Source organism: Mytilus trossulus, chromosome 12 (genome assembly GCF_036588685.1).
Source record: "Mytilus trossulus isolate FHL-02 chromosome 12, PNRI_Mtr1.1.1.hap1, whole genome shotgun sequence".
Lineage (NCBI taxonomy): Eukaryota > Metazoa > Mollusca > Bivalvia > Mytilida > Mytilidae > Mytilus > Mytilus trossulus.
This window is the reverse complement of record NC_086384.1, coordinates 30,727,094-30,740,530: the sequence shown is the minus strand read 5'-3', so window position 1 is coordinate 30,740,530 and position 13,437 is coordinate 30,727,094. Positions and strand designations below refer to the sequence as shown.

At 33.1% G+C, this 13,437-nt stretch overlaps 1 protein-coding gene across 1 annotated transcript; it reads right to left on the bottom strand.

The window, feature by feature from the left end:
* Positions 1 to 2,443: 2,443 nt before the first annotated feature.
* LOC134692357 (solute carrier family 40 member 1-like) lies at positions 2,444 to 11,958 on the bottom strand. The gene is made up of 8 exons (XM_063552812.1): positions 11,682 to 11,958; positions 9,668 to 9,732; positions 9,185 to 9,344; positions 8,472 to 8,717; positions 6,679 to 6,903; positions 4,915 to 5,271; positions 3,811 to 4,257; positions 2,444 to 2,758 (listed from the first exon to the last, which is right to left on the bottom strand). Exons 1-8 carry the CDS (start codon positions 11,683 to 11,685, stop codon positions 2,505 to 2,507), a joined length of 1,758 nt encoding a protein of 585 aa, XP_063408882.1. The 5' UTR covers positions 11,686 to 11,958; the 3' UTR covers positions 2,444 to 2,504.
* Between the last annotated feature and the right edge of the window lie 1,479 nt (positions 11,959 to 13,437).

Genomic DNA, 13,437 nt, shown 5'->3' with positions numbered 1-13,437 from the left:
GGTGTCTCATTTGTACTCATACCACATCTTGCAACACTTGCGTCAGTCGTCGTCGATTAATTTTGTACACAAACTGTCTTCTCTAAAACTACTGGGCCAACTTTTTCAAACTTGACCACACTCATCTTTGGGATAGCTATACTATACACGTGTCCGATGAGTTTGATCTGCCTGCGAACCAACATGATCTAAGTATGTTCTTTTAAATTTGTGTGTTGTTAGGTGTTTTTATCATTTAATTATACACAAAATCTCCTTGATTCAAATGTGATAAATAAATGAATTAAAAGACGGATTACCTTTTATTATCATTATCAAAAGAAACATATTCCATCAATTTGTGGAACTAAAAAAATAATACAAATATCATCTACAATTTTATTAAAATTGAATACTGCAATATTTTAAAGTCATCTGGTTTGGAAATTACTCAAAACATCTTTGTTCTTAAAACCAGTAGCTGCAATTTTCATTCCAAATTTATTATTTCTGTCATCTTTGAATTGTTTATTTTCTGAGGGAGTAGCGCTGGTGTACTGCGTTGAAGAGAGTTTTGCTTCAAAATCATATGACAAATCGAGTTCGTTCTATTTTATTTTCAATGAAGCAAATCCGTTTCAGCAAAGAATTACATCTTGTTAGCAGTTATCTGGTTCGCGAATTATATGGAAAAGGGTTGGGTAGAAAGGGGGGGGGGGATATTATATTTTTAAAAATTTTGATATCTTAATGTTCAGTTATTTTCACTCGTATACTGAAAATGGTTTATTACTGTTTACTTTTAGAAACACTAATAATGAGTATATATTTCAAACCGTAAAGAATTCAAATAAGCCATAAAGAATAACTATTGCACAGCTCTTGTATGTATGATTACTATTGAAAGTATTGTTTTTAACTCGGCAAGTCTCGATATTTATTGAAAGAGATTCTATCTTTGAAAAGCAGATGCAAAGATACCTTCAATCATCTTAATTGGAAATAATATCATTGAAGCACCTTTGTCTTAAGCTAATATCAATTACATGCCAGTTTAAATTTAACATTTAAAAAAAAAAATCGTATTGATAATGAAAATGGGGAATGTGTCAAAGTATACACTGAAAAACGTGTTTGACAGAAGGTTTATGGATTTTATCTTGAATACGATGACCTTTACCTTGATAATGAATTTTCAATGGTATATTTAATCTTCTTGCAACATTTCACTCTTAATAGCAGCAAACCAGTGTTACTAGTGCTCAAAATAAAACAAATTCAGTATTCAGGAATTGTCTTTTTTAAATCGTTATACTAAGATTCTAATGCATAATGACATTATTAAAAGACATTCTTATTCTACTGAATTGGAAAAATATTATCAACGTATCTTTGTTTCATGAATATACAAAAAGTTACAATGCTTTTTCTTAATATAGTCCATATGTTTATACTATTTAGTCAAAAGATTGCATTATGAATGTAAAAAATTATAGGCAACAAAAGCCGCTTTTCTCAACGTTTCGTATGTATTTAAACAGTAACCGATTTAAATACCAAAAGTATAATTTCGTTATCTGCAATATATATATATATAAAATACCGTAAACGCAGTATATACACACCAAAAGCATAGTTTCATAATCTTCTTTTTGCAACATAGAAAGATACATCACTATATATAAAAAAAACACAAACACATTATCTGTCATAAAGCAGACGCAAAGATACCTTCAATCATCTCAATTGGAAATAATATCATTAAAGCATCGTTGTTGAAATTACATGCCAATGTAATTGAAAGTGTTTTCAATATTCTGTATTGGAAAACGCAACCTTAACATTTTTGTTTATAAAAATATAAAAAAAAAGTATAAAAAGGACAATGCAGACACACATCACAACTTTGTCATTTTTTTTAAATGGAAAAATATTATTTTGCGTCTTTGTTCCATAAAATGCATTAAAAATAAATAGAAAATGTTATTTAGTTTCCATGGCAACAGGCTCGACTTGAGCGCGGGTTGTGGTACTTTACAATTGAGTAAAACAATCTAAAAATTATGCATTTTTCTTTTTTAAATTTAAAAAAATAATTCGTGAAACGACAAAACAGCTGTGATGTTTGATTTCCAGTGTTTAATTATTTGTTTGGAATGATTTTCACTAATAAGTATTTAAAATAGAAAAACAAGTTTTCTTTTTTTTTTCATTTATAATATACAACATATTTTTACACCAAAATAGTTGAAAATGAAAACCTAAGTTAGCGTTGTAAAGGCAGTAAAGGTTTGTATTGTACCTTAACGTAAGGACACTGTTTTTAATATATGTCAAACATGTATATTTTATACACAAAACCAACTAATAAAAAAACCGCTACGTTAAGACAGTATAAAGTTAAATTAAACATATACACTTGCACAAAAAAACAAACCAAAACACATTAAGAAAACAACACAAAAGTAACAAAAAAATACAAAAGCAAAAATAAAACACAGACACGAAACAAAAAGTAAATAAATTTAACCATAAGAAACCCCTCTGTTTGAACAAACGAATTTTATATACAAGAGACATCCCATACAAACAAAGGCGAACGAAATAATCGTCAGTAACCCGAACTCCTCTGGGTAGGGAGCTAATATGACCATTAAAGCCTTCAACATGTCCATCAACTGATTCAAAGAGTTCTGTACACCACTGACCAGACCTCGTTCTTTTTCTTTTACCGTCTGTAAGAAGAGCTGTGTTATGGAAAGATCTGCTATCCATAATCCTGAAAAATATACATGAAGTATAAATATATCATTGAAATTCAATGTTTAAAAGTCTATAAAAATAGCTGTGTTAAGGAAAGATCTGCTATCCATAATCCTGAAAAATATACATGAAGTATAAAAATATCATTGAAATTCAATGTTTAACCGTCTGTAAGAAAAGCTGTGTTATGGAAAGATCCGCTATCCATTATCCTGAAAAATATACATGAAGTATAAATATATCATTGAAATTCAATGTTCAAAAGTCTGTAAAAAAGAGCTGTGTTATGGAAAGATCTGCTATCCATAATCCTGAAAAATATACATGAAGTATAAATATATCATTGAATTTCAATGTTAAAAAAAAATATGCATCTGGTGCAGTAAAACTAGTACCGTTAAATGTAAATAAATTTGTTTACAACTTCACTGACAGATATCCAGACTGGGGTGGAATTAAATGGGTCACAGTACTAGATAGATCACCAGTCCTCAAACGAAAAATAGAAACGCGTAGCATGATAATGTTCTTGTGTTTGGACTTTCATTGAGTTTGAACTGATACCAACTAAATTGAATGCTCTTTTAGATATTCGGACATAATCGTAATTTAGTAAAAGAACAAATGCTACAAAATTGGAATGAACTCTTTTTTTAACCTTTCGGAACACCTGGTTTCACCCAGACACGGACACGGAACAAATGTTTATAGTAAACTTATAGTGCATGTGATCATTTTCAAAATCTACTATTATAATGTTTTAAAGACAATCGATCGGTCAAATGTATTCTATTAATTGCAAATTACATAGCAGCATATTACATGAAACAACAATACTTATGGACTATATTCATATGAGCGACTTTTGAATCTGGAGTAAAAAAAATATTGAGAGGCGACCTACTCTGATCGAGATGCTTACATGCAATCGGTACAAAATAGGTAATATGTCGAAAAAAATATAATCCAGTGTTAAAAGTCTGTTCATATGTAAATATTCCAATAAGCGATAACAAGGAATTATCTTGTATTTTCAAAATAAAAATATAGCCGGAAAAAAAATATTACCAAATCTAGCAACAATGAGTCCTCCCAGAAAAAATCCAATGGACAGGTAGGAATCTGGTTCGTCGCTGTCGTCTGCAGCTGCACGTGTTGTATTTTGAAATATAGTTGTGGGATCGGATACGGATACGGAGGTGGTTAAATTAAAAAGTTCCGTCGATGCAGACATTGGAAACGGGGTTGTAGATGCTTCAGTTCCATTTATTATTGAACTATCATCATCATTCAATCGATGTAATAAATCGAATGGACTCCCAGCTAAGAATATTGATACTACGCATGCACTCAAACAGGTAATTTGAAAAACCATTCCTGATAGACCGGTTGATTTTAATCCTAAATGTTTTCGGAAAAGCGGATATGCAAATGTTCCAGTAATACCAAACAATGACCCAACGGCCATAAATATACCAAGAAGGGACTCGGATATCCCTTGTGAATATGCATAACCTACAATGAAAAAAACAAATACATTATACAAAGCTGTTACTGCCAGTATTTAGACAAGATCATTTTTCTAGGAGCCAGTAACTCACACATTTATAAATTATAGATATTCGAAACTTCTTTCTTTCAATTTATAATTAAATCAGCAATGCAAAAATAATAACATAACGTTTGTGTATCTTATATAATATTATAACATTGGTTTAACTAATTGGTGAAGGAGATAAAAGTTATTAACAAACAATTATGAAAAATGAACAAAATAGTAACAATGACCCGTTATAAGCTTTACAGAATGGAGAATAATGGACAAAATCTTCATAAACAAGAAAAAAAGAATTGAGGAAAATAGGAAGAACAAATTAAGAAAGAGAATAAAGGGAAAAGAATAGAAAAAATAGAGGGGAAATGACATAAAAAAAAACAACAGTAATGAAGGACCCACATCCAGACCTTCATAGCATAATAATCATTATGTTTTATAATGCGCGTGCTCTCCATGACAACAGTACACAAAATGTGTAGAAATGCTTTAAACAAAACGAATTAAAAACTTTATAGATCTCTTAATTTTCTGAGTTTTTTTTTGCATTCAGAACTTTGAAAAATTAAACGTTCCTTTTCAATATGGTCGAATAAGAGAGAAAAAGTCATTCTTACCAACTGTGATATTATCAAAACCTAGTACAGTCATATAGAGCGTGGCGAGACCAAGACCAGCGAAGGCAACTTTGTAACTCATAAATATCCTCCAACCCTTGTACAGAACTATAAAACTGTAGAAAATTGTGTAACACCACGATTTTGGCTTTTCTTCTTTCTTCTTTTTAGGTAGTTCTTCTGTGATGTCAATGCCAACGTCCTTTTCTTTAGAAGGTCCGCCATTTTGTTTTTCATTGCTACCATATGTGTACTCCGATTTACCGTCGTCGATCGTGATAGATTTGTCATCTTGGTTGTATTTAACTGCTTTGGTGCTATCATTCCCAATCAGTGGTGCGGTTTCATCTGTAGTTTCTGGTATGGAATTAGAAAATGAAACTAGAATTTATGGAACTATTAAAGCAGATAATTTGAAGAACATTAATTCCATGTTATTAAAAAATCTAGAATACCGTGCATTGATTTTTTTTAATTTTTTGTATGTCTTGAGGAGACTCACTCAGCCTAATCATCACCATGTTTATTGACCGCGTTTTTAGAACCTTATACAGTACGGCTTTTGATTCTTTCCTATCCAAGTAAATCATGTTAAGTAATCTACAACTCAATTACAAAACCATATTAAGGAAGACTACCAAAATCATGCCATTCCTTCTCCACATGTGACATTCTTCAATGCAAATATAGTTTTTACTGTATTCTCAAGCTTCTGTCAAGTGGAAATTTTAAAAACAGAAAGTTCAAACCGTTAAAAATTATTTTGTTTTAATAAATCTACGGGTCCCTATTCTTGATAGAATATGTAGAATGATTTTTTTAATGTAAAATACACACAAAAGCATATTACGCGTCTAAATTATCCATATACATATATAAAGTGTTTCGATCCGGCGATAAGTGTAGTGTGTCTTTATACAAACATTGAGGGCGCAGTATATGTATACTTAGTCCGAGATTACTCTGACGTCCAACGGCTGTTTTGCCAGACAACCTGGGGCCGTTGGACGTCATAGCTCGTCCAATATAAAAAAAAAAGTGGATATTTGCCCGTCCAAAAAAGATGCGCTGCTTCGTCGCTTGTGTTGCCAACTTACGGCCCTGGAATTATATAAATCGGATATCAATTTGTTCATTTTTCATTCATCTCTTCATTTATGTAAGCTTCATCTACCTGCCACCGTTTATTTTTCTATATTTAAATAGTTTTCATAGTGACCCATCGATTTGTGCATTTTGACTTTCATTTTCAAAAAAATACCACGTGACCACGAGGAAAAAGTGATGATTTATACAAATGACCATAATCTAACACCTCGTTAATCAAATGCAAGCAATCTAAATGTCCGAGAGCTTCTAATCGTTATCGTGGTTGACACTAAATGCTTAATGCCGATCTCCTGTAAAAGAGGCGAAAAGCCGTGGTTGGTTACTAAATATAAACATCGATCTCCTTTAAAGGTCGGATTTATATAATTCCAATGCCGTAAGTTGGCACCAGAAACGACGAAGCAGCGCATCTATTTTGGACGGGCAAATATCCACTTTTTTTTTATATTGGACGAGCTCTGACGTCCAACGGCCCCAGCTTGTCTGATAAAATAGCCGTTGGACGTCAGAGTAATCTCGGACTAATGTTTACTGTGTTAAATATAGGTCAGATCTCGTGTTGATTACGAAGTAGTACGAAGAGCGCATATACGACTGGATGGAAATATAATTTGGGTCGGTGCACCGCCCATTGAGGACAAATTCAATACAAACCCTCAGCACTGTCTAAGCCTTCTTTGAATTTCTCATTAGCAAGGGACGGTATCTGGTCATAAACTTTCTTGATCATATTGTACTCCACAAATAGGGACACCACATTCCATGAAGCTATGAACACTCCTCCCCAACCGATATGTAGAAAGTAAATAACCTGCCCTGTTACTATAGGAGCTGCTAGTTTAGTAGTCAAATCGATTGATCTGAGAGTTGCCGTCATAGCTGTTAAATATAATGGTGAAATTATTTTATTATATTAAATATAAATATAAGGTGATGTAAAACCAAATTACGTAAAAGATTGACAAACTTTAAGTCACCGTATTCAACAATGAGCAAAACCCATTCCACATACCATGCAGGATTTAAAAGGCGTCGAAAAGATAGTCAAAACGAAAAAAAAATAACGACCAGTTTTATGTAAAGAACAACAAAACAATACTACTATAATAGTATAGTATGACAAAACGCAAACCAAACGACAACCACTGACTTACAGGCTTCTGACATGGGATGGGCACGTACAGAATGCATGCTCACTGAAAAACTGTTTAATTTACAAGTAAAGACAATTAAAGTAAGTATATAATTGGAGAAAATTTAAAAAAAAAATTTCAAAGAGAACTACAATGTACATGTATATTTAAGGAAAAGATACATGTATGATTGTGTCTGACACGAAGACTTAGTACATAATAATAATAAAAAAGAAACTGTATACTAGTAATTGTTTTACATTGTCTTATCGGAGCCTTTTATAGCTGACTATGCGGTATGGGCTTTGCTCATTGTTGAAGGCCGTACGGTGACCTATTGTTGTTAATGTCTGTGTCATTTTGTTTTTTTGTGGATAGTTGTCTCATTGGCAATCATACCATATCTTCTTTTTTATAGTACTAATACTGAAATAACAAATGCATAAATACAATTCTTAAGTTGACCTATTTCAAGATAATACAATAAATGATACTGATAAATACGAATCTGTATTTGCACAAAACAAACTACGACATATATATTGATATCAGTAATTGTTGATAATCTACTTTCCAACCTCTCAAATACGATCAAATGTTTAGATATAATTCATAATTATATGATGTTTTCAAACCCTTTTATAACTAACATCAATGATGACTTTTGGAAGATGAATACAGGGTCTTGATGTTATTTTGAATTCTTTAATATTTAAAACTTGGATCTTTCCTTGTCTTATAACCTCAAGTACATGTGAAAATTTGCGAAATCAAATCTCCGCGAATTGGACAAGAAAGGACTAAACGCGAAATAAAGGATCCGCGAAAATAAGTTGGTTTACATGTAGACGAAACGCGCGTCTGCCGTATAAAATTATAATCCTGGTACTTTTGATAACTATTTACACCACTGGGTCGATGCCACTGCTGGTGGACGTTTCGTCCCCGAGGGTATCACCAGCCCAGTAGTCAGCACTTCGGTGTTGACATGAATATCAATTATTTGGTCATTTTATAAATTTTCTATTTACAAAACTTTGAATTTTTCGAAAAACTAAGGATTTTCTTACCCCAGGAGTAGATCACCTTATCCGTATTTGGCACAATTTTTTGGAATTTTGGATCTTCAATGCTCTTCAACTTTGTATTTATTTGGCTTTTTAACTATTTTGATCTGAGCGTTACTGATGAGTCTTATGTAGACGAAACGCGCGTCTGGCGTATAAAATTATAATCCTGGTACTTTTGATAACTATTTACACTATTTTTATCACTATTAATGTAAACATCGCTTTGTACTAGACCAAAACTTACAGCCTAGGAGATCTGTGTCATGTTGACAGAGTTCTACCACCCAGTCTCTCTCTATTACTATGGTGTTAGCTACACTTGCTAAGTCAGCACAGATTCCCAATAGAATGATAATGGCAAAACATAACGTCAGAAGCCATTCGTCTTTCCATTCCGCTTTAATCTCGTCTAGGTACTTGTGAACCACAAAAACAACTGCGGCACAAACGGCGACAAAAATGTTTTGCGTTGCTAGGGAAAGTCTTGCAGCTGAAAACATAATGATTATCAGAAGATAAATATGATGTAAAATAACATTTGAAATACGGCTATTGTAATTTATCATGGAAAAAAAATATACAGTCAAGGGAATTTACAACGGTATATCTTTTTAACGTTAGACAAATTATCAGAGAGAAAAATAAAGTATGTCACCTGTTAAAATATTTAAAGTTTTAGAGTATCTCAAACTTAATTTTCAAACAGTTTTAAAACACTTATATCGTCCCATACATTTCACGAGGAAGCAAAAAAAAAAAGAACAGACATTTTACACACATTTCCATTTTGTTTTCTTCAAAACTTGTGTTTCAAGAACAAAAACACGGACGATAGTTATTATTTACTGAATGATGCTTCATTTATGAAACTGTTGTAATCTTGATTAAATAGTTCACTAAATCTCAGACTCATACGCGAATACAAGTACATGTATTCTCTTTCATATTATAAAATACCTTTTAATCTAGCAGTCCTGTCGACCCAATCACCAATTAGGGTGGAAAGAAGAAGAGTCATGGCACCTGATGTAAACCCATATATAGCAACCAGCTGTAAAGAATCTGGTTCTAGTTCAATCAAAAACAAACCAATCCCAAACTGCCACATACGATCGCCCTTCAACAAGAAAAGTAACATTAACTATAAGAAAAGTAAAATAATTAGTGGATTAAACAAATTTTTCAGAGGTTTAATTGATGTGTAGACTTCTACATGTAATATAGTACTAAACATTGTTTGTTGACGTTTTATATTATATGTTTTTGGGCTATTTGTGAAGTTTTGGTCCTGGTCAGAAATTTTTTCGATTAAAAAATATGAAGTTCAATTATTTACATCGCATTTAAAAATACCGTTGAAAGTTAATTGTTTATGAACATATCACAAGGTTAAAAAGATACGGCATTAATTGAATCCGTCAAATCCCTTTAAATACTCACCCATGCTGAGAGAAAGTGACTGATATAGACGAATAGCCTCGTTTTCAGTGTTATTGTAGGATGTCCTACAAACGAAATAAAATCCAAATATAGTAATTCAATACTTTAAGGGAAAAAATATAGAAAGTTATTTTTTGGAAGAAAATAATCAATGTAATTAATGTGCCTTTGGACAGCCCAATATCCATAGTACTACTTTAAACAAACAAACTGTCATTTTTCCTAGTTTCTTTTATTACCTCTTCTGACATCGGACTCTGCTCGCATTGTTGTGTGTTTGTTAAATCTACATTGGTTAGAGGTATAAGGGGAAGGTTGAGATCTAACAAAACATGTTAACTCTTTTATGTTTTCACAATTTCAATTATTTGTATGTTTTGAAGTTTAATATAACATGAACTTTCACTGAACCAGTACATATTTTGGTTAAGGAACCAACTGATTATCTCGCTGTTGAGGACTTACTGGTGGCCTCTGGTTGTTTTTCCCCCTCTTCGGTCGGGTTGTTGTCGCTTTGACATATTCCTCATTTCCATTCGCATTTAAAAAAAAAAAATTTAATAAGCAATTTTGATTGAGATTTTTCCCACTATAGCGCGTCTCAGAATGTTGTTTACTCGGTGTGCCAATATAAACGAGAGAGCCAGTGGAAACGAGGCCGACGGTGGAAACGAGGCAGCCAGAGGAAACGAGACGGTCAGTGGAAACGAGATGATCAGTGGAAACGAAACGGTCAGTAGAAACGAGGCGGTAAGCGGATACTAGGTGGTCAGTGGAAACGAGGAGGTAAGTGGATACTAGGTGGTCAGTGGAAACGAGGCGGTAAGCGGATACTATGTGGTCAGTGGAAACGAGGCGGTAAGTGGATACTAGGTGGTCAGTGGAAACGAGGCGGTAAGCAGATACTAGGTGGTCAGTAGAAACGAGGCGGTAAGCGGATACTAGGTGGTCAGTAGAAACGAGACGGTAAGCGGATACTAGGTGGTCAGTTGAAACGAGGAGGTAAGCGGATACTAGGTGGTCAGTGGAAACGAGGCGGTAAGCGGATACTAGGTGGTCAGTTGAAACGAAGCGGTAAGTGGATACTAGGTGGTCAGTGGAAACGAGGCGGTAAGCGGATACTAGGAGGTCAGTGGAAACGAGGCGGTAAGCGGATACTAGGTGGTCAGTGGAAACGAGGCGGTAAGTGGATACTAGGTGGTCAGTGGAAACGAGGCGGTAAGTGGATACTAGGTGGTCAGTAGAAACGAGGCGTCAGTGAATACTAGGTGGTCAGTGGAAACGAGACAGTCAGTGGATACTAGGTGGTCAATGGAAACGAGACAATCAATGCCGATAGGAATAAGTTTAAAGATGAAATCTTTTCAATCTGTAGTTTTTCAAAAACAGAAATGAAACAGGTAATTTAACAGTCTCGATATTGTGATAAGACGTATATGGCTTTAGATCTTTATTAAGAGACATTTTAACAATAGTCAAGATGAAGATATAAACTGAGTGAAAATTCAAGGATTAAAATTTTGTACGCCAGACGAGTTTTTCATCTACAAAAGAAACATCGGTGACGCTTGAAATAAAGTTTAAAGGACCAAAATAAAGTGAGAAGTTGAAATGCATTATGGAACAACAGTTCCGAAAGGTTTTGTCAATACAGCTAAGTTATCTATCAAAAATAGAATTTGATGTCCTTTATTTCCTTATCTTATTGTTTTTTATTGTTTCCACAAACTGAACGTCAATCTATCATATATTTTAAATAGAAAGTGAGAAAGAGGCTAGCACAAACTGAACGTCAATATATTATATATTTTAAATAGAAAGTGAGAAAGAGGCTAGCACAAACTGAACGTCAATATATTATATATTTTAAATAGAAAGTGAGAAAGAGGGTAGCACAAACTGAACGTCAATATATTATATATTTTAAATAGAAAGTGAGAAAGAGGCTAGCACAAACTGAACGTCAATCTATCATATATTATAAATTGAGAAAAAGGCTAGCAATAACACTTACCCATCCTTCTCCAACCAGTTTTCACAACAAGAGATAAGTTAACGTTTTTATTTTCGGTACAGTTAAGGACAGTCACAAACTACCACAACAACAAGCGCGTCTATTTGTCTTGGTAAAAATGCATTCCAGTTATTATGCTAGAAGTTTATATCAGTTAGTCTACAATAACATTGATTTATTTACAAATTCATACTGCTTCTCAAAGTATGTTTTGGCCTTTCAATTGTCATTAACTAAACACTTATGCACAACACGATTACGATGAATGACTGTAGGTTACGACTTTATCTATCAATATATTTATCTTCACATCTACCCTTAATTGATAATTATTTATTTACTGTTATACAATCATATCACTTAGACATATGAGAGAATCATGTGACAAAAATTTGTCAACTGATTAATGTAATTGAAAAGATTAATGAAAAATAAAATGGACTGTGTGTCATTTTACAGATAAAACAAGTCTCGGATGGAGGACAACTGCATTTTTCAGAATGTCGCACTACAGCCCCCATTCTTGAAGAGACATGGGTTTTTTTCTGCGGCTTACCATTTTGTTTCAGAACAAACATTTGTTTTATGTATCGAGACTATCTTTTTTTTTTAAATAAAATAAAACCAAACATATCATTTAAAAACATAACAAGAAGAACAGTTTATATTTCGACAAAACTCTTGCTTATTTTCTATGGAAAGAAATTTGTTTATAAAATTGAGAATGGAAATGGGGGATGTGTCAAAGAGACAACAACCCGACCATATAACAGACAACATTAGAAGGTTACCAATAAGTCTTCAATGCAGCGAGAAATTCCCGCACCCGGAAGTGTCTTTCAGCTGACCCCTAAATACATGCATAAACTAGTTGAGTCATAATGATTATGACTTCTTTTCGAGAATACAAAAAATTATTTGCAGATGTTCATATTTCATTAAACAGTGAAGAAGATACAAATCTAGCAAACAAACGAAAACTAAAGGAAAGAGATTGAGTTCTGTGGCGGCATCATCATTTCACCAGACTTTATGTCAGTGCTTATCTTATGTTGCTGTTTGTCATATGTATAACCTAATTATTGTTTTAAGAATACATCAGACCGTTAGTTTTGTCGTTCGAATTTTGTTTCGCATTTTTCATGTCGATTCCTTTGAAGCTGACTTTACCGTAATAGGATGAAGGTCGTGTTTGTTGTTGAAAGCCGTATATATACTGTGACTTGAAGTTAATTAGTTGTTTTAAAACACCTTTTCCCTTTGCACTTTGGTTGATAGTTGTCTCATTGGCAATCATACCAGATCTTCTTCTTTCGTAAATATAGAGGGATTTGATAGTTATTCAATGTCAACGATAGTCAGTCAACACACGCGTAACCGATTTATTGTCATTATGTATAACATGTAGCCTATGAATGATAGTGAAATATGTTTTACATGTGTATACGCATAGTTATAACGTTAACCTATTTTCGATTACAGTATATGATTTTTTCAAACAGGATAGAGATTAAAGAGCATACATAAGTTCGATTGTATAACGAGTTGAAAAGGTGTGATTAAAAACAATGGCATAATACCATGAGTACAAGACTACTTTTGGGCAGAGAACACTAAAATTGAGAAAGGAAATGGTGAATATGTCAAAGCGACAACCACCCGACCATAGAGCAAACAACTGCATTTATTAGCAGCAGTATCGTAACAATTTCCATTCTTAATAAAACTATTTAAAGGTTTTGTTAGCTTCTGATGT